The 21,634-nt window shown below is 27.5% G+C and overlaps 1 protein-coding gene across 1 annotated transcript; it reads left to right on the forward strand.

Annotated features, from left to right (window-relative positions):
• The first annotated feature begins 598 nt into the window (after nt 1–598).
• Nucleotides 599–21,211, forward strand: LOC145749784 (uncharacterized). Its single transcript, XM_082565647.1, has 46 exons — nt 599–683; nt 886–1,004; nt 1,144–1,257; nt 1,602–1,751; nt 1,859–1,942; nt 2,362–2,519; nt 2,695–2,821; nt 2,951–3,070; nt 3,211–3,372; nt 3,718–3,811; nt 4,029–4,165; nt 4,721–4,831; nt 5,150–5,324; nt 5,505–5,686; nt 5,994–6,041; nt 6,160–6,307; nt 6,396–6,447; nt 6,582–6,746; nt 7,387–7,483; nt 7,642–7,788; nt 8,100–8,243; nt 8,568–8,697; nt 8,991–9,279; nt 9,565–9,617; nt 9,741–9,859; nt 10,242–10,371; nt 10,745–11,054; nt 11,162–11,208; nt 11,315–11,558; nt 11,833–12,013; nt 12,207–12,302; nt 12,594–12,765; nt 13,037–16,971; nt 17,322–17,453; nt 17,595–17,690; nt 18,009–18,134; nt 18,397–18,498; nt 18,614–18,700; nt 18,868–18,927; nt 19,021–19,137; nt 19,207–19,265; nt 19,471–19,568; nt 19,722–19,884; nt 20,010–20,272; nt 20,595–20,723; nt 20,895–21,211. Exons 1-46 carry the CDS (start codon nt 668–670, stop codon nt 20,936–20,938), a joined length of 9,732 nt encoding a protein of 3,243 aa, XP_082421773.1. The 5' UTR covers nt 599–667; the 3' UTR covers nt 20,939–21,211.
• Nucleotides 21,212–21,634: the final 423 nt, after the last annotated feature.

The following is a 21,634-nucleotide window of genomic DNA, read 5'->3' on the forward strand; positions in this document are numbered from 1 at the left end:
CGTAAGTTTTCGTTAACAACCCAACCACTACAAGTAAATAAATATTTAAACTGTTAAATAATATGTCAAATATTTTTTATGTTCAGGTTAATTTAAGTTATTAGTTTTAGTGTTTAGTTATTATTTTGAAATGTGACTTGAACTTTTGTTTGTTTAATATCACTTTATCAACAAAATTTTGTTTAAAATCTGATAACTAAGTTCAAAATGGCATCAAGCGATGGTGTTAAAGTCTGTATTCGGGTTAGACCATTTATTAAAAGGTTTGTACATTATGTAGTTGTACTATTTATTAATTTTATTTATATTTTTAAAGTTTATTAGGTATTTAATACGTATTTTTTTTAATACAGGGAAACTGGCAGTGAAAGTTTTTGGGAGTCGGATACCCATCAAATAAAGCTTAAGTCAAACAAAGCTAAATCATTTCAGTTTGGCAAGTGTTTGTTAGTTTGTTTGTTAAGTAGTTTAAATCAAAATTTATATACAAAAAAATTTGTTGTAACTAAAAAAAAAAAATTATTTTTGAAATATTTTTTTTTGCAAAACATTAAAATTGGAATTTATTGAAATCTTTGTTTTTAAAATTATAGACCGGGTTTTCGGTGATGATGAGTCAACTGCAGATGTTTATGAAGAAATTGCTGAACCTATTGTTCAGCAAGCAATGCAGGGTTTTAATGGTAAACTTAATTAATAGTTAAGCCTATGCTTTTTTTTTGGATAAAATCCAACTTAGAAATGTTACCATTTCCTTTACTTAAAAAAGACACAGTATGAAATTATAATTTGTATTTAATTATGTTTACAATCTTTAGTAGAAGTTGAATTTTTATGTTACTAACAAAATAATGAACATAGTGTAATGGGTTCATGTTTTTTTAGGCACAGTGTTTGCTTATGGGCAGACTTCTTCAGGAAAGACGTACACAATGTTCGGCGAAAATGATAACTTGGGAATCATTCCCAGAGCTGTCAACGATATATTTAATATCATTGAAAAAGTTATTTTTCCCTCATATATAATTTTTTTTAAATTAATTAGTAAAACTGTTAAAGTTTAAATTAATACATAAATTTAGCTAAGCCAGATATTCTTACATGTTATATATATATATATACCTTATGTTAAATAATTTGTAGACTCCACAAAGAGAGTATCTATTGAGAGTTTCCTACTTGGAAATTTACAATGAAAATTTAAAGGATTTGCTGGCTACTGAATTTGTTCAACTGCAAATAAGAGAAGATGAGTTTGTAAGTTTAAAAATTTGTTTTCAAAATAAATAATGCCTGTTTTCAAAAATAAAAGTTTTTTTTTACATTTCTTTTGTTAACACTAACTTGGAAAATATAATTTATTTTATGTATATATATTTATAAATCATTTTTTGGTAAGATTTAGGTTTTGATAATTTAATGATGAACTGACATTATGGTTTTGGTAAAATAAAAAGCATGATTTTTTTGGTTTGACCCAAATACATTTAGTTTATATATTTCTTTATCCAACTTTTGTCTTATAAAAATAACAAAATGCATGGGTACTTAGTCAGAATTTTTACAGAAATTAAAATTTCTTTTACTATGCTTATATATAGAAAAATGTTAAAGTTAGTGGTTTGTGTGAGCAAATGGTTACATCACCAAGTGATGTGATGAAGTTAATGCAAAAGGGGGACAAACTTCGTCGAATGGCTGCAACAAACATGAACACCAGAAGCAGTAGATCACACACCATATTTCGTCTGGTAATTTTGTTGTTCAACTCAATAAACTTTCATTTTAAGCACAGCGTCTATTTTTATGTTGTATTGTTTAAGTATATTTCCAAAGAAACATTTTTTCTTATTTACAGATTATTGAAAGTAGGGAAAGATTGGATTTGGATATGAACAAAACAAGAGAAGGTGATGATACTGCAGTTATGGTGGCTCAACTGGTTAGTTTCCAATTTTTACAGCCTTGAAGTTTTTTTGTTTTGTATATATCTTTATCTTCGGTGTGGGAAGGACGAATGTGCAACCTAAACATAGAGTAACATAAGTTACTCCAACCCAGTCTCAAATTGCCTTTAGCAGTTTGGGATATTATATAGATTAAAATTGCCCGGTAAATACGCTGCTGATTAAGTGCTGACTTAGCAGGAGTTCATACCGTTTATAGCGCCTTAGTCAAGGGCGCTACAGCATGAGAGCAGTGTGGATTAAACCCCTGATCTCATGGTGGTGTAGCAAGTGTTCTCACCACTACACAACGCTGCCGGCTGTTATAAATTTTAACCCTTTCTAATTTTGTTGCTATTTAATATATATGATATACATTTTTCTGTTTACATTGATATTCTACTTTATGTTATAGAATATGGTTGATCTAGCTGGATCTGAGCGGGCAGGTCAGACTGGAGCCGAGGGCCAAAGGTTAAAGGAAGGTTGTTACATTAACAAAAGTTTGACAGTGTTGGGCCAAGTAATTAATCAAATTTGTAAGGACAGTGAATCTGGATCACAGGGAAATACGTAAGTGTTATCTTAATCTATTTTATCAGTTTTCATTAAAATTTAAAAAAAAATAAATTGAATCCAGTCTTTTTTAATGTCACTAGTATATTTCAATATATATAACCAATATAAACTTTTTAATTTAAAAAAAAAATTGATTTTTTAAAATGTAACTAAGTTTGTCAATTTTTAGTTTTATAAGTTTTCGGGATTCAAAGTTGACCAGGATATTGCAACCTTCTCTCGGTGGAAACTCTTTAACAGCGATTATTTGTACAGCAACAGTTGCTTCTACTGATCAAACTGAGTCAACTTTAAGGGTAGGTTAACATTAACAAGTCTTATATTAAAAAAAAGAACAATTTGCATTTATTAAGAGTTAATTAGATTATAATTTTAAACTTAATTTTATATATTTTTATTTTAAAATTTTTTTTTTTTTTTTTTAGTTTGCAAGCTCAGCAAAACAAGTGAAAAACAAACCAATAGTGAATGAGGTTCTATCTGATGAAGCTCTTCTTTATCGACAAAAAAGAGAAATTAATCAACTTAAGAAGAAAATACAAGAAGTAAGTTGAACAGTTGCTTCATTTAAGTCCCTAACAAAAACATAGATCATATAAAATAAATTTTAAAAAAAGATTTTTTTAAAAAAATGTCTATTGTTTGCAGTATTTTATTAGTTTTCATATTATTATTATTATTTCAGATGGAAAGGAAAGCTAATATGAAAGACATCCAACAGGAAAATATCGATCAGAAATCTTTGTTAGATGAAAGATCAAATTTATTACTTGAACAAGAAGAGAAATTAAACAAATTGAAGCGAATGTTGTTGGTCTCAAGCTTACCTGCTGATACAGCCAACAGGGTAGGCTTTTAAATTGGGTATCATTTATGGTCTATAGGCCCATATAATAAAGCCTAATAAACTATTATTTGTGTCCAATTTATAGGAATTTAAAATGTTAAGAACTGCATTTTTAGTGCGTAGGTAAATTAACAAAAAAAAATATTTTTTAGAATTATATTACAACCAATAATTTAATGATAATAGGCTAATTTGGTAAATATTTGACTTGTAGGATGGCCACTTACTAGTTTTAATATTTAGGATAAAACTTAATGGTTGTTTTTTGTGAAAAAACCGTTACAGCACACAGTGTATATATTTAAAAAAAAATTTCATGTCCAGTTATAATTTTTTTTTGTTTAGAAACAATCGAAATTGCGACGAGAGACATGGTGTCCTGGTGCAATGGCACAACCACAAAAACCATTTCAATGGCAAATTCCTTCAAACCAAGCGGGTACTGGTTGACAAAAGATTATTTATTTAAATGGTTGCATTAGTATTTTTACACTTATATTTTTTCCAAAAAAAATTAAAAATTTCGTTTTAGATTTAAATAAATATTCAAAGTAAAGAAAAATTTTTTATATGGTACATACACCATTTTTTTAAATAAGTTAATACTTTTTTGTAATTTATAACATTGAACTTAACTAAAAATCCTAATTTTTTAGAGTTTACAATAATGGAGAATTCAACTTTTATGGAGGATTTGGACAGAGAGGAACGATCGAGAATGATGACACCTTCAACTAGTAAAGCAGGTTTTTTGGAGACAACTTTCACAAGATTGAAAAAGAAAACTTCTCTTGTAAGTTTATAAAAAATTTTAAATATATAACATTATTTAGGAAAAACAATTTTTTCTTCGCAGTTGGTAATAAACCTAATTATTAATATTTGTTTTATATTTAAAAATTATATTAATTTTGTAATGTTTTGATATTCATGAAATATTAAAAAACTTTTTTTTTGTATATATCTTTATCCTCGATGTGAAAAAGTCGAATGCGCAACTTAAACAATAGAGTAACATCAGTTACTCCAACCCAGTCTCAAGTTGCATGTGGCAGTTTGGGATATTATAAAGAATATAATTGCCTGATAATAAGGCTGCTGATTAAGTGTTGGCTCAGCAGGAGTTCATTTATAGCGCGTTACTCAAGGGCGCTACAGCATGAGATCAGTGGGGATTAAACCCACGACCTCATGTGTGTGTTAAGTGTTAAGTGCCAGCGGTTAAATGAAAAAGTTGTATAAGTTTTAAATAATATGCCTAATATTAAATAATAACACTTGCAATAGGCATACTTAACATGTATACAATTTGCTTCAGCTTTTTCATATTTATTAATATTAAATGCAGGATGAAAAAGTTTTAAAAGGGAATGATGAAGTACAACCTTCTTCTAATGAAATAAAATTAGTTGAAGAAAAACAAGAAATGGAATATGAAATAAGAAAACTTAAATGCCAAGTAAGAACTCTTAGATTTGTTTTGATTGGAAATATTAAAAATAAAAAAAGTTATAAATGATTGCTTAAAAATTGATCAATTTAAATAAAGGGTGGTCATAAAATTATGTAATCACATGAAATTTGATTTAAAGAGTTTACAAAACTTGTTTCTGCTGTATGGTTGTTGTCTCATTATTTTAATGTTATTTGGATTTATTTTGGAAATAAATAACATAATTTATTTTAAAATTTTATTTTATTTCAAAATTAATTTAATTAAAGTATTTAAATTAAACTTTCTGACTTATGTATAATATAAATTTATAATTTATCGTAGCTTAAGGATCAAGATGATCTACTCGATGACATCCTCCAGAAACAACAGATCACGGAGGAACAGGTGGAGGCAGAGAAGAGGGAAGCAGCTGACACAGTTCAGTCTCTTTCGAACAAGATTGTCGCGTTGGAGAAACGAGAAATTGAAAGAAATAACAGAGATGCATATGTTAAATGTAACTGAACATTTTAAAGTATTTTAAAATAAAATATTAGTGAAGTCAACTTTCCACAAAAAATGTATCATATACAATTTTATTACTCATACAACATTATTTTAATTCTTTTCCCAGAATTTTCACAAAAAAAAAACTATTTTTAAATAGTATAAAAAAAATTTAAAAAAAATTTTTCAGCGCTAGTAGGAGAAGTTGATAATTTAAAACAACAACTTATGGATGCATGCCAAGAGAAGCGAAGACTCCTGGAGCAATGTGACGTGGATTCGGAGGACTTTCGATCCTTGTCTTCCAACATGGAGAAACTTGTTCAGGAGACAAATGAAAAGGATAATGAGCTGAATAGTTATAGAAGTCAGGTAGGAAGATTTTTGTTTTCATTTATTTATCCTTAATTAGGTATAGTCGACTTTACAGCTTAAACTTAGAGTAACATTTGTTACCCCGACCCAGTCTTAAGTTTGTTAAGCAGTTTGGGATATCACTAATAATAAAGAAGTTTTTATTGTTTAGAGCCTTATATTTAAAGGCTTACAAAGGCTGAGTGTTCTTACCACTACACAAAGCTGTCCATTTATTTTTTAAATATGCATACTTTATTTTAAGAATTTAAATAAATAAAATACATAATCGTATCTATTTTTAAACTTAACAATTTTGATTTAGGTTGTTTCTTTACAATCTCAATTAGAGGCTTCGTTATCATCTACTAAGGTAAAATAAACAGTATTTTTAAACATTTTATTTTATCATAGAAAAAGTAAAAAATAAATTTATTTTTGAATTTTCAAATTTTTTTCTTTACCACTTAAACTTATTTTTGTTTTTTTAGTCCCCTGACTATAGCTCGAAATTGGAACACGAAATTATGGTTTTAAAAAGTGAATTAGCTGACAAAACTTCACATTATAATGAAATCCTAGCTTCATTTGAAGATCTTCAAAATCAAATGGAGTCTTTAAAAGAAGAACATAAAATCGGTAGACAATAAGTAGTCTCCAAAATACCTAAAAATAAAGATTTAAAAAGGATCTAAAAAAAATACTTAAATAATACTTTTTTTAACAGAATTAGAGCAAAATAAACCTGCTGATGTCCATGAAAAGCCCAAGGAATTTATGTAAGCGTTTATACTGTGGTTCTGTTAAATTTATGACTATCCCATTTTTGTATATACTTTACATAAAATTCGTATAAGAATCACTATATATTTTTAATCTTAATTCCTATTTCGTTATTTTTAATTTTATCCAGACACGACATCTCTTCGTTTGTTGGTGCTGGTGGCGAAAAAAGTTTACTGATGGAGGATGTTATGTTCGAGTGCGAAATGTTAACAGCTCAAAATAAAGATAAAAAACAGAAGTTAGATGAATTGATGGTTTTGGACGTGGAAAACAAAAAAGAAATCGCTGATTTGTGAGTTTATTAAGTAAAAGTTTGATGAACATCTATGTAAACTTTGTGTAGTGGTAAGAACACTTGATTTCACAACATGGGGTTCTCGGTTTGATTCCAAGAGCTTTTATGGCATAAGTCTCTTTAAGTAAAAGTAAATGGTAGAAACTCTTACCAAGCCTAAAACTAATTGATCGTCTAATTTCCACTCTACAGGCTATACATTTAAGCATTTGGTCAGTTGCTATAACACCATTGGTTATAAAAAACGGCTGCATGGTGTAGTGATAAAACACTTGCTACACCACTATGAGGTCGTGGGTTTAATCCCGGCTGCTTTTATGCTTTAGTGCTTTTGAGTAAAGCGCTATAAACGGTATAAACTCTTCCTGAGCCAGCTCTTAATCAAGAGCATAATTACCGGGCAATTATAATCTACAATATCTCAAAATGCTAAAGGCAACTCGAGACTTGGTCAGGGTAACTATTGTTATTCTATGTTTAGGTTGCGCATTCCACCTTACCAAATTGAGGATAAAGATATATACAAAATATAGAAATTCTAGTGCCTTCACTTCTTTAAAATTCCATTTATACCCTGTACAATAGCAAGAAAGTGTTCAGAACATAGATATATTTTGATAATTTTTTTTATTTACAGAAAAAAAGAATTTGAATTTCTGAAAGAGAACAATAAGGAATTAAAGGAGCAAATTGAATTTGACAAAACTGAAAAGGAAATCTTATTGGAAGAGGAAGTAAGAAAAATGTCTATAATACTTACAAAACTATATACATAAAGACATAATTACTTGGATTTGTGCAAAATGCTAAATAACAATTTAAAGTTACCCTTAAACGTTAGGTTAAGTTTATAAAAATTGTTAAAAAAAAGTATAAAAAATTATTTTTTTAGAAAAATCTGCACTCCCAAGTTACTACTCTACAAAAGCAACTTGATAAAGAAAATTTAAGTGGTAACTTAAAAGAAGATTATGAGAAAGAAATAACCAAGTTACAAGATCAACTTAAGACTTTGACAGATACTCCAAATTCACTTTTGGTAATTATAAAAAATTAGTAATAAATAATTGTGAAAAACTTATTTAAAAATTTCGAAACACCATTTAAGTTAAGTTTTCTGTGGTAAAAATTTTATTTTTTTGCATTTTTGTTAGATTTGGGTAGGTTAATGTTTTATTTTAATATTGTAATGCAACCTATTTAAAGAAAGCAGTTTTCTGTTATTTTTTTTATAAAAAAATTTGTATTAATATATATAAAAAAAAACATAAATGTTTTAACAGATATACTATAATTTATAATTAGCTTGTGATAAAAAAACCTTAAGATAATTATTTTTTTTTTGGCAAGGATGTAAAAAAGGGGTCTTCAGATGACGGCGAGAAAATAGTTGAGCTAAAGCAAGAGTCGGAAGATGCTCAAAAACTCTTCCAAGATGTAAACATGCAACTCTCACAAGCTCACTCACAAATTGAAGAACTGAATTCAATTATCGTGAGTTCAAAAAATTTGATTTTAAACATTTATTTAAAGCAAATGCATTTTAAGTACTTTTTGGTGTTTTCTGCTATGTCCAATGGGCTGCATTTAAACTGTTGTTGCTAGTCATAATACGTTCTTAACCAATATTAATTATATATATATATATAATGAATTAAACTTAACTTCGTTATGTATAATTTTTTCCAAAATTTTATGTTTTATTTTAGTTTAGTCACACCAGAGTTTAGGTTTTAAAGTTATTGAAATTTTTAATTTGCTTCTTAAAACCAAGAATTAAAGAGCCTTTGTGATTTTTTTCTCTTGTGTTTTTGTTAGAAAATTGACAAATCCACAATTAAAGCATTAAAAGCTGATCTTGAAAGTTATGAAGTTATGTCGGAAATAAGTGGAAATAAAAGAACGAAATCAACAGCATTGGAACATTCTATAATTGAACAACAAGAAGGTAACAAATAAATTTTTGCTAATTTATTTATTGACTTAATACTTTGTATAAGCTAATGTTATTTAATGTACCACAAATCTTAAAAAATAATTTACCTAATTTTAATTTGTGAAATTCTAAAATAAATGAAAGTTTAATTAATTTTTTTATTTCAATTTTTTTATTTAAATAATTTTATTCAAAAAAATTTTTATTAATAAAAATTTTTTTATTTCAATTTTTTATTTAAAGTTTGTTTATCTATAGTTTATATAAGGCTCTTTTTTCTAACCAGTTACTATAAATTTTTAAAGAGACTTCAAAAGAAGATTTCGAGACCTTGAGAAATGAGCTTTCTGAAAAAAATTTGATCCTAGAAGTTCAACTGGAAGACAACAAAACAAAATTTGCTGACTACAATTCTACAATTGAAAGCTTGCAAACTGAATTGGAATCTAAATCTCAAGAAATTGAAAATCTAGAATTGAACAAAAATCAATATTTACTTGATGTTGAGAATCTGAAAGTTGAAAATGGAAAAACTGTTGAAGAATTGAATAATAAGCTGAACAAAGTTAATTCTGAACTGGAATTACTAAAACAGTATGAACTATTAAGTTTATAATATTAAACAATTAAATTTTGTACTTTTTTGGAAATTTAGAAAAACTCTTTTTTGAATTAAAACTAATCAATAAATGCTAAAAAAAGAAATTAAATTTTTTTGTGGTAAAATTTTTTTTGAAAGATTTTTTTTAATAGTCGTGGGTGATATGATATAATTAAACCTTAACTTTTAAAAGATATTTTAATAAAATGTCTAAAATAAATTAAATCACCAACTCTATACAAATTTTAACTAAATATTTTTTCAAAATTTTATTTTAGGCAAGCTAATGCTGAATCTGACAAAACTAAAACTTTAGTTAGTTCTGAAAAAGGTTTGTAAAAAACCTCTACACAATTTGTTAGCATTTCTTCTCTAGTAATAAATGAATTACATTAAAATAAAACTCTTTATCTGTGAAAACCATTTTTTTATTATATATTCTTTTTCTTTTAAGATTTGAAGAAGATAACAGAGCTAGAAAAAGATTCGGAAGATGCTCAAAATCTCTTCCAAGATGTAAACATGCAACTCTCACAAGCTCACTCACAAATTGAAGAACTGAATTCGATTATCGTAAGTTTAAATAATTTTTTTCATATATTTTTTTTTATAATTTTTTCCATGTGTAAATTTAAGGGTAATTTTATATGTATGTGTGAAAATAAATAAAAAAAAACAAAAAATAATTGTAATACTCTGGAATTACAAAAATGCGATATATATTTGTAAAAAAATAAAATTTAGGCTCCTTTTCAATTTTTTTTTTTTTGAATTAAACATTACAAAGTTGTAAAAAGTATTTTTAAAATTCAGGTTATTAAAAAAAATTAGTTTTTTTTAAATTTGTTATTGCTAACAATCAAGAATTAATTTTCTATTTTATTATTATTAAGGCGTTTTAATAAAATTGTTCCTACATATAAAATAAAATTTTTAATTGTTAAATATATTTTAGAAAACTGACAAATCCACAATTAAAACATTAAAAGCTGATCTTGAAAGTTATGAAGTTATGTCGGAAATAAGTGGAAATAAAAGAACGAAATCAACAGCATTGGAACATTCTATAATTGAACAACAAGAAGGTAAAAAAATAAATTTATGCTAAATTTAAATAATTTCAACCTTCGAATTGTAATAGAGCAGTGTAATGTAATGGGTATTCGATCAATATTTGTGGTAGTGCTCTTGTGTAGGACGGTACAAACATTTAAAGACGGTACAAACATTTGCCAAACCCTAAACCAATGCCAGACTAGTGTTTGGTCAACACTATCAATATTTTCTTAAACTGTCTAAGTTAACTCGAAACTGAGTAAGGGTAACAAATGTTACTTAATGTTTAGGCTGCAAAATTGGTCCTCCATCACCAGAAATAAAGATATACTAAAAATATATAATTTGCTAAATTTTGTTCAAAATGCGCTTATAATATTTTTGTACTTATTTAATTTAAAGATACTTCCACTGAAGATGTGGACGATTTAAAGAATGAACTCTTAGAAAAAAATTCAATTCTTGAAAATCAACTTGAAGAAAACAAAAAATTGTTTGAAGAACTTGAAACAAAACAAGCTGATTATAATTCTGCAATTGAGAGCTTGCAAACTAAATTGGAATCTAAATCTCAAGAAATTGAAAATCTGGAGTTGAACAAAAATCAATATTTACTTGATGTTGAGAATCTGAAAGTTGAAAATGGAAAAATTGTTGAAGATCTGAATAATAAGCTGAACAAAGTCAACACAGAATTGAATATCCTAAAAGAGTAAGAATTAAGGCAATGCAATTTAATTTGTACAATTTTTTTTAATAGAACTACATTATTTATTTTTTAACAAATTAACTTTTAAAATGCTGATTTAAATTTTTTAGGCAAAGTCATGAAGACAAAACTACAAATTTAATTAAATTTAAAGAAGGTATAGTTTAAACTGTTTTTGTATGCTTTAAACTGTTTTTGTGTAGTACAAAATGTGCTTGTAAAAACTAAAAGGCATTTTAATTTTTTATGACCTAATTTTACAGAAATACAGAAACTAAATGATCAACTTAAAATCAAATCCGAAGAAATTTCTTTGTTGGGTGCAAAATTAGAAGAAGAAAAAACAAAGTATTTGAATTTGCAAGAAGAAACTGCAAAACAAATAAAAGATATTCAGAGTTCTTCGATAGAGAATAGTGTTATGTCATCTCAAGGTGAAGACGTTGTGGCTAAATTAAGAGAGGAGCTTGCTGAACGAAGAAAACAATTTGAGGAACTCATGACTGAGTAAGTTAAATTGTAATTAGGATTCAAAATATGAAAATTATATGCGTAAAATACTTTAGAATCAACCTATATTATCGAAAAAAAAATTTTGGATTAAAATGAAGGGTGTTTGCTGGGGTAAGGGTATAAAGGGGTTAATAAAAAGGGCTTATTGTCAGTAAAAAATTTATTTAAAATTTTGTTTAGTTTTTAGCTTTTTTAACAATTTTTCCATTTGTAACATTTAATTAAATTCACATAAAACTTAATTTGTATAATTTTATTTAATTTCAAGAAACAAAAAGTTAAGTGAAGATGGATTGCACTCAAAAGGAGCATTACTAGCTGAGAACAACAAAGATTTAAATCAACAACGTCAGTTGGATCAAGCTGGCCAACTTCAGAAAGATGTTAACCAAACATTTGCTCTTGAAAGAAACAAGGCAAATTTGGAAATTGCTGCATTGCAGACCAAGGTATTGATTTAAAACAATTTAAATTTAAAAACAACAAATTTCCGGGGTTCAAATTTTTTTTAAGAAATAATTTTTATTGTCAAATATTCTGTATTGTAGTTTACATTTACATAATATTACATAAAGCGTCATTTAAATATTTTTACTTTTTAAATATTCTTCGTTTTTAAACGTAATATTTACTTGTATTTAGTTGGAGGAATCAAAAACTGCTTTAGCAAAATTACAAGCTGAAAAAGATATTGCTTCTCATCAGCTAGCTAAAGAGAATGCTGACCTAAAAGACAAGGTTAGCTATTTTTTCACAAATTTTTTTAAATACTGTTTTCAGTCTTGATTTTACCTAAATTGGTTCCCTTTTTATATGACAAATTAATCTTGTTTTGCCTAACTCAGTTCACTTTTTTATATAATTCTTTAGACACTTTCAAAATATGGCCTATTTTATAAAAAAAGGAAACCAACTAGTTTACTGTACACATATTTATTTATTATTACAAAAGTCAACCTAATTAAATAAATTTTAAATAAAAAACAATCACTTTTTTAACTTAAAAACAATTATCAATTTTTATATAAGGTTGTCAACCTTGAAAGATCCTCAAACTCTGACAACCAAATGTCGTTTTTTAATTCCCGACCTTCTATGGATGTCCACAAGATGGAAGCAAAGATTAAACAACTATCGCAGAAAGTTGATCTCTCAGAGCAAAGATTTTTCAAAATTGAGACGTTGAACAAAGAGCTTAAAGGTAATATTGATTGCATATTTAGCAGTTATATTTATAAACCTAATTAATTTATTGAAACCTTTAATTTTTAAGCAAAGTGTAATATAAAATTGCCATTTCATTTGAACAATTTAAGTAGCATAGTGAGCATTTTTATTTTGCTATGCATTTCATGATTTTGCATTTTTGTGATATTTACAAAGAAATTGCTTGAATTACTAATGCAAATAAATTGATAAATTTTACAAAAATTAAATTTTTTTGTTTATTTACATATTTTTTTGTTGTTTAGAAGAGAAAAAACAACTTCAATACGAACTCTCACAAACTTTCAAGCAAAACCAAAGTTTTGACGAAATCAATAAAACTCTTCAAAGCAAAGATCTTAAACTCACAGAGTTACAAAGGGAGCTGGAAAGGATGAGGACTTCTTTTAAGGATGCAGGTGCAGATGCAGAGCGACAGAAGTTTAGCATGAGCGATAAACTCCAAGAGAAACAAAATGAAATTGATGATCTTCTGACTTCGAAAAAAAGTTGCGAAGAGCTTATTTGGCAATATGAAGAAAAGAAAATCGCACTTGAAAACATCAATTCTGATTTAAAAAACAAACAAGTTGAACAAAAGTTTTCTCTGGAACAAAAAATTGAATTTATTGAAAACTTACAGGCTAAAGTAAGTGCACTGGAAACTGAGTTGTCTTCAGTAAGAGTGAATTTCGAAACTTCGGAAAAAGAAATTGGTGAAAAGGTGAATCAAATTGCAGCCATAGAAAAAGAAATAAATACTGTAAATCTTTCATTTGAATCGATTAAAGCAGAGCGGGATACATTAGTGAAAGAAAATGAGGTTGCTAAAACTGAGGTCTTGACCCTTCAACAACAAATTCAAAATTTCGAAGCTAAACAACTGCAAACTGAAAATTTTATTGAAAAAGAACAACAATTTGCTGAAACACTTCTAAAACTAGAAACCGTAAAAAATTTATCATTAGAAAAAGATGGTGTTATCGAAGAACTTAAGACATCCAAAGCTGTTGCAGAGGATTTAATCAAGTCTTTGGAAAAGGAGGTTTTGAGGTTGCAAGAAATGCTTGATGAAAAGAATATTGAGTTTAGCGATAAACACAACAAATTAGAAGAAAGCGTTATTAAAATGCAAGAACTTGAGCAAAGATTAAAGGCTCTTAAATCAGATGATCAATCTTTTATAAAAGAGGAACTATTGAAAAACTCAACGGAGGATAATAACTCGTTTTCAGAAGACAAAGAGTCGAATTTGACACAACTTGAAGAAGAGTTTCATCAAACTAAAGTAGAATTTGAAAGAAAGATTAAGATGTTGGAAACAGAAATATGTGAGAAGCGACGTGATATTGACAACTTCCAGATCAACATGCAACATCTTCAGAATGAAATCTCCTCTCTTAAAAAAGAGTCAAAAATGAAGGATGAGGAGTATAATGATGCTGTCAACAGTTTGGAGGTTGCAAACAAAAAAATCACAAAACTGGAGAAGGACATCAGGGAGGCAGAGGAGGAGATGATAAAGAGCAAGCGAGAGCAGATGGAGATGCTGGAGGGTAAGGATCATTTGTCGGATGTGGAGAAGCAGTTTATTGAAGTTTATCTTCAGTTTGAGAATCTCAAGAGTTCGCACTCTGCTCTTAATGTAGAGGTGGATCAACTTAGAAATCAAATTGAAGAAAAAAATAAACAACTGGAAAATGTAATATCAGAAAAACAAATTGATTCTCATCAAACCGAAGATGTTGATTTAATTAAATACCAAGAACTCGAATGTAGATGTGCCATGATGGAGAAAAATATTGTAGAGTTGACTGAAGAAAAAACTTGTCTACAACTTAAACTGGAAAGTGTTGATGCTGACGTACAATTACAAGATAGTCAAATCGAGAACAGTTGTACTCCAAGCCAATTAACAAAATCCGTGCATTTCGATCTTGAGTCAGAAATTGAAAATGTAAGAGAGAATCGTGATCGTCTGCAGAGCGAGTTTGGTGACTTGGAAAATGAGCATTCCATCCTGCAACTTAAATGCGAAGAACTTGAAGAAAAATATAATTCACTGGAAGCTCATTTCGAGAAGTTGCACCAAGAAAATGAAGAACTTAAAATCGAACTCGAGCACAAAAAAAATGATTATGAGTTTGAATTAGAAAATTTGCAAAGCAAGTTGAAGGAATCAGATTCTGTAGAAGTCTCAAACCGAGAAAGTTTAGATTCAACTGAGAAAGAGAAATTTGAACTTCAACAAAAACTTGAAATTAAATCAAATGACGAACAGATTCATCGGCAGAAAATTATTTCTCTTGAGGAAGAATTAAAACAATTAATTGAAAAACTGGCACAAGAAAAAATGGAAGGTGAAACAAAAGTGAAAGAGATTATGGAGCAGGAAAAATGTTTACAAACAAACCTGGCTGATGCTAACCAGACCATAACAACACTACAAGAATGTAACCAAAAATTGGAAACAGAAAGAAACAATCTGATTGCTGAGATTTCAAACGGTGAAAAATCAAACCCATCTGACGAAGAACAACTCAAGCAAAATCTCTTGGATCTTGAGATCGAACTTAACTCAACGAAAACTCAAATTTGTGATATTGAAAATGAGAAAAATGAGTTAAAAACACAACTCAAAATTATCGAGAGTGAAAAAGCGGAGTTGGAATCACAATACAAAGTTGTGGAGATAAAATGTGACGAATTAGAAGAAAAGATTTTAAGTTTGGAGAAGGAAAAAGAGGAAGTTGCTAAACATTTTGATAATAAAAATGACGAGTTTGTTGCTCAACTGGAAGAGAATAAAATCCAAACTGAAAAAATAGTTTCTTTGGAAGACAAACTAAAAGAATTTCAAGACAAAAATTGTGAAAAGGACAAACTCTTTGATGAAAAAATACTCCAATTGGAGAAGTTTCAACAAGATTTATTAGAAAAAGATTCCGTTATTACCAACATTACAGAAGAACTAAAAATAGCTCAAAACAACGAAAAAGAGATCAACCAAAAAATTGAAATGTTGGAAAATAATTGTAAAAGTAAAAATACTGAATGTGAAAATCTTGCTGTTTCCAACCAGGAGTTAAAAGATAAACTTGCTGATCTCCCAGCCCGAGATTGTGAAAATTCGCACAAAAACTGCAAAGTCGAAATCGAAAACCTACAAGAAGATCTGGCTGTTGCAACACTCAAGTTGAAAAGAAAAACCGATGATGTTGAAATAATAAAAGAAGAGTTGAATAAAAAGGAGTTAAACGCTGCAGAACTTCAGTCAAACATCAACGATTTATCACAAAAGTTAAAGAACACTGAAATTGATTTTATCAACCTCCAAAATGAACTAGAATCTCAAAAATCTTTGACAGATGATAAACAACAAGAAATTGAGAGTTTGTCTGGCTACAAGGCTGATTTAGAAAAGGAGATTTTGTCGAAAGAATCTGAAATAAAATCTCTACATCTAGAGTTAACTTCTGCTCAAGAAGAGGTTAAAATTCTTACGGGCAAAATTACAAATTTAAAAATTTGCCTGGACGAAGATAGAGAAAACAAACTAAACATGATTGAAGCAAAAGATCATCTTTCGGAGGTGGAAAAAAATTTTGTCACTGTTTATTATGATTATCAACAAACTCTGACAACAAACCAAGAGTTAACGTCGGAAGTCACATATTTAAAGAACAACATTTATGATTTGGAAAACATGTCAGTTGTCGAAAAAGATTCAACAAAAGTTGACGAACTACAAGCTGAAATCGAAACTGAAAAAGAGAAAACCTCTCAGCTTGAATGCGACATTGAATCCTTATCAACAAAATTATCAAAGGAAACACAAAAAGTTGAACTTAGCAATGAAAAAATCTCTGAATTAAAATCCAAAGTGTTGGAACTTGAAAAAGATGTTTGCCGTGCTCAGGTGAGTGCGAATATCCCACTCTTCGAGGCTGAGGAGAAATGCAGAAAACTCGAAAATGAGGTTCAAAAACTGAAGCTCCAAGTCGAACAACAAAAATTTCAACTTGAGGAGGTTATTACTCTAAAAAACACATCCCACGAAGAACAAGTCTTGCAACTAAAGAAAAAATGTTCCAGCCTAGAAAATGAGCTTGCCCTAAAAGCACAAATTATTGAGGAAACCAAACTAGAAGCAACGACAAAATCAAGGGAGAATAATGCAGAAAGGGTTAAGGAATGGAAGGTAAATTATTTTTAGTAATTTTTTTTTTTAATTCTAAATTCTCATTTCAATACAAACTAGTCATGTGTTGAAAAGATTGGCATCGTTTTTAAACTAAACTCTAGGTTAATTTAACAAATATTTAAAAATGTTATACATAAACCAACGCAAATATTTCATTGCATATTTTCATTAAAAATCTACTGGTAACTTAAAAAACATTAAATTTTCTTTTTCTTGATATATGGCCTAAAAACACTACACATTAAATAAAAGATAATTATATTGCTTTTACAAAATCTTGAATTGTTAAAATTATTAGTTTTGAAAGTTACCATAATTAAAAAATAGTTATTATTAATTTTTTATAGAGAGTTAATTTGATTTTATGCGAAGAAAAGGAAGGTTTAATGGAACAGTTGAAGAATAAGGAAGAAAAAATAGTTGAAATTACTTTAAATACAGAGAATCTTAAAATGATAAGCGAAAAGCTTCAGACCCAGGTGAGTGTTAAATATTTATTCTTTTTATTACTATTTTGTAACTTATATTAGGTTCATGGAAATTTTGGAACAGTAGCCAAATTATTTGTATAAAACAATTACATTTTTCAAAATTTTAACAACCAAAAAATAATTTTTTAGTTAAATTCAATAAATCAAGAATTTCAGAATGAAAAAAAATCGCTGAATGAAAAATATGATCAGTTATCCAAAACATCTTCTGAATATTTAACAAAGGTAAAAATCTAATCCTATAATATTAAATTATAGTTTTTGGTAGGTAAAACTAAAAGTAATTATTTTAGATAAGTAGTATTGAAAGGTTGAATATTATTGACTACTTGTTAAGTTGTATTGAAAGGTTAAATATTATTGACTACTAGTTAAGTGTGCACGGAGTTAAGTGGTTGCAACTTATATTTGACCGTGCACCACAAACAGCATTTTTTTAATTTTAAAGTGATATACATTTAGAGATAAATACATATAAAGATATAGTGTTTGTTAGGCTTTATTAATTTTATATATAACATTTTTCATAACATATTGATTCAGAACTTGGAATACAAAAAGAAATTAGCTGAACTAACTCATGCTGCAACGAATAAGGAAAATCGTGAAAAAGTTTTATCAGATTCTAGCAACACTGAGGGAAGTTTACAGCACTCTAAACAAGAAGAGGTTATAGTTGAAAATTGTATTTATTAAATCTTTTTTTCTTCTAAAAATTCTGATAGTTTGTTTTAAAATCAATATTTTTGTGTAAAAATACTTGCATACTGTTTTTATTGGAGTAAAAATAAGTATTGTACATCCCAGTTTTAACTTGTTATTTTACAATTTTTTTTCTTTATTTTGTAACCTATTTTTTAAAAAACTTTATTTGTAAAAATTTTTAATTTTTAGTTTCATTTTTAATAACAACTAAAATATTTTATTAAAGAACAAACTTAAAGAAGCTTTGTGCCAATCCACAAAAAAGCTGAGGGAAAAAACAAAACTTAGCCAAGTCTTACAAGAAAAAGTTACAAAACTTGAATCTGAGGTAACTTAAAAAAAAAAAAACTTTTTGTAATAGCGTAAAAATGTAAATTTTTTGTTTAAATTTTAATTAAATATTATTTTTTTCTTGGTTTTTTTTAAATAAAAAATATTTTTAGTTACGGAAAATTTTATCGATTAACGAAACAAACCAAGAGATAATTGATCAAATGAAAATCGAAATTAGAAATTTAAAACAAAAACAGGTTTTTAATATTTTCTTATTACTTAATACTTAAATGGTTTAATATTAGTCAATAATATTACAAAAAAACTTAACATATTTTGCCCTTACTAATATACCATACAATGATGGGTTTAATTTTCTATCTTGTATAGCCATATTTTTAAATATTTAAAATTTGTTTTTTAGGCTCCGCAAGATACAACTCAAATGTTGAAGGACCTTGAATATTTGAACAAAAAGGATAAAGTAAAAATTTAAGTTTTTTGAAAATTAAATTTGAAATGAATAAAAATTAATTTTAGTGTTAAATAACAATTTTTTAAAAGTTGATAATTATAGGAAAATAACTCGGAGATTGCTAGACTTGAAAATTGGCTAAAGACTTATGACACAGAAATCGAAAACTACAAATCAACTATCGAACAACTGGAAGAAAAAATTAAAGATCTCAAAAAAGTTTGTTAAAAAAAACTTGTTTAAAAAAAATAAATTAAAAATTTTAACTTAATTATTTCACTTTTTTAGAATGTGAAATCAGATAAAAAAGATTTAAACGGTGATGACCAGGCTTCTTATCTTTTGCAGTAAGTTAACTACCAAAAATTAAATATAATTATTAGAATGTTTTTTTGTACTTATCAAATTCCTATGCAGATTCTTATAAGATTATTTTACTACTAACAACATTTTGTTCTAAAGATTTTTTTCATTTATTACATTTTAACCCTTTATTTCTAACTTATATTGTTTTTTTGAATTTATTTTTTATTAACTCCATTGTTGCTGCAGAATAAAAACACTTAGGCACAAGTTAGAAGAAAAGGAGTCGGCTCTTTTGAAGATAAAAGAACAATTGCATTTACAGGAAAGTCAAAAAACCGAAAATGGTAAGTTTTCATTAACTAAAAGCTTTAACTTTATTTTAACAAAGTTTATATAAAAACAATTTTTACTGAGTCTTAAGTTTTAAATAATCTAGTTTAAATACATATTAGGCATAGCTAATTAATGTTTTGTTTAAATAATTTTTGTTTAATCAGCACAACCGTTGATGAATACTCGGTCAAGATCTGTTGCTAAGGGAGGTATTGTCCAACTTACCAAACTTGATATTCAAGAAAAAGAAATGCATCAGTTGAAAGTTACCTTGCAAAAAACTGAGGCCCAACTTGCCATTTACAAGGACATAGAAGTTAAAAGAAGGTATGCTACATAAAGTTTTTTTAATTTATTTGTCCTTATTGTGAAAAAAATAACTTTACAACCTTAACATAGAGAAAATTATGCTATTTGAATCTGGATCAATGCCTTTACAATTTTAATTTAAGGGCTGAGAATATAGATTTGTTGGATGAAAATAATAAATTTCGAAGACATTTGCGAAAACTAACTGCTAAACAAGGTAAAAGTGAAAAAACAAAACCCAGCACAACATCGAAAATTGAATCTTCGGTGGATGCAGCAAGTATTAAAGTTGAACCTAGCAGTAAACCTAAATTGATAAGTCCTACTCTGAAACGTCAGGCAGATCAACAACCAACAACTTCTGCTGCAAAACAGCAATCTGTTGGCCAGCCCAGCTATAGTGCAGGTAATTTTTCTTTGTATTTTTTTAGAAAAGTTATCACACAAAAAATTTTGAAAATGAACTCAAAAATATTTTACACTTGATGTGAACCGAGAATAATCCTTTATTCCAAAAAACACATCATTTATATTATAGTTTTAAATGAACAAATAACTGAAACAATGTCCAAAAAATGAGAAAACTTAAAAAACAAAGGAATTGGAATCAAAAATTTAATTTTTACAACAATTTTAAACAGTTGCACACTTATATAGTTTCACATAATAAAAAATTAAACAAGATATTTTATAACCAAAAAATTATCCATATTATTATATTTTTAAAGGTACAAGCAGGCAATCAGTCAAAAAAGAAACATCACTGCCAGATAAAACGATAAAAAAAGAACCTGCCGAATCAAAAGCTAACCTGCCAAAGAAAACTGCTACATTTTCTATACTAGATAATACGACCAGTAAGAATTTTAACATTTTTTATATAAAAAAATAGGTTTAGTTTATGTTTATATATTTTAGTAAATTTTAGTCAGCAGTATAAATTAAACTATTTACATGAGAATCCTAATTTTAACTACGACATCTAGTTTTTCTTACCAAAGTTAACCTTGCTTTTTAAACATTTTTAGACGACCCCGATGAGATAACAAAAGATACCTGCAAAACTCAATAAAACTTTCTTGATTTGCCTGTTACTGCCTTCTTTATTTGACTTATAATTTAAATCATTTTTTTATTGTTTTTTTACACCCTTTTTCACCATTTTTTGGCTAGAACTTATGACAAGAAAATCAAAAAAAAAGTTCCATTACACTTTTTTTAACCACAACTGTTACTTATAGTTAAATATATTTTGAATGTGTGTATATACATAGGATAAAACAACTTAAAGTGTATTATTTATTTGTACTGTATATAATGTTTGTTTGTTGTATGAAAAATATACATTTGCAAAATTTAAAGAAATTCTGCTTTAAAGTGTGTCAGTTAGATAAGTCTGCAGTTGGGTATTTTAAAAACAACAATCTAAAACTATATTTATTTGATAAATAAAATGTGGTTCAATGCAACGCACTTTTAAAAAACAAAACAATCTTTTATGGAGACGAATTTCAACTCATTTGGTAAGTTACCGTTAAAAATAGGTCGAGCCCTTAAATTTTAATTAAACGTAGGTACAGTTAAACATGTAGTAAATGTTACGCTTTAAATTGGTAGTTGTTAGACAGTCTACCCACTTTTTTTTAGTTTTGTTGTTATAGTTGTGGTATTTTATTTTTTTAAATACACTACATAGTTTAATTAACTTAAACCGAAAATAATTTGACAACCCTGCTATAGTATGCGACGTGTTAACTGCATTTGTTTT

This window comes from Corella eumyota, chromosome 4 (genome assembly GCF_963082875.1).
Source record: "Corella eumyota chromosome 4, kaCorEumy4.1, whole genome shotgun sequence".
Classification (NCBI taxonomy): Eukaryota; Metazoa; Chordata; class Ascidiacea; order Phlebobranchia; family Corellidae; genus Corella; species Corella eumyota.

Coding starts and splice junctions, on each gene's coding strand:
- LOC145749784 (XM_082565647.1), top strand. Junction 12,766..13,036: donor GTTGAACAAAGAGCTTAAAG/GTAATATTGATT, acceptor TTTGTTGTTTAG/AAGAGAAAAAACAACTTCAA. Junction 20,273..20,594: donor CCAGCCCAGCTATAGTGCAG/GTAATTTTTCTT, acceptor ATATTTTTAAAG/GTACAAGCAGGCAATCAGTC.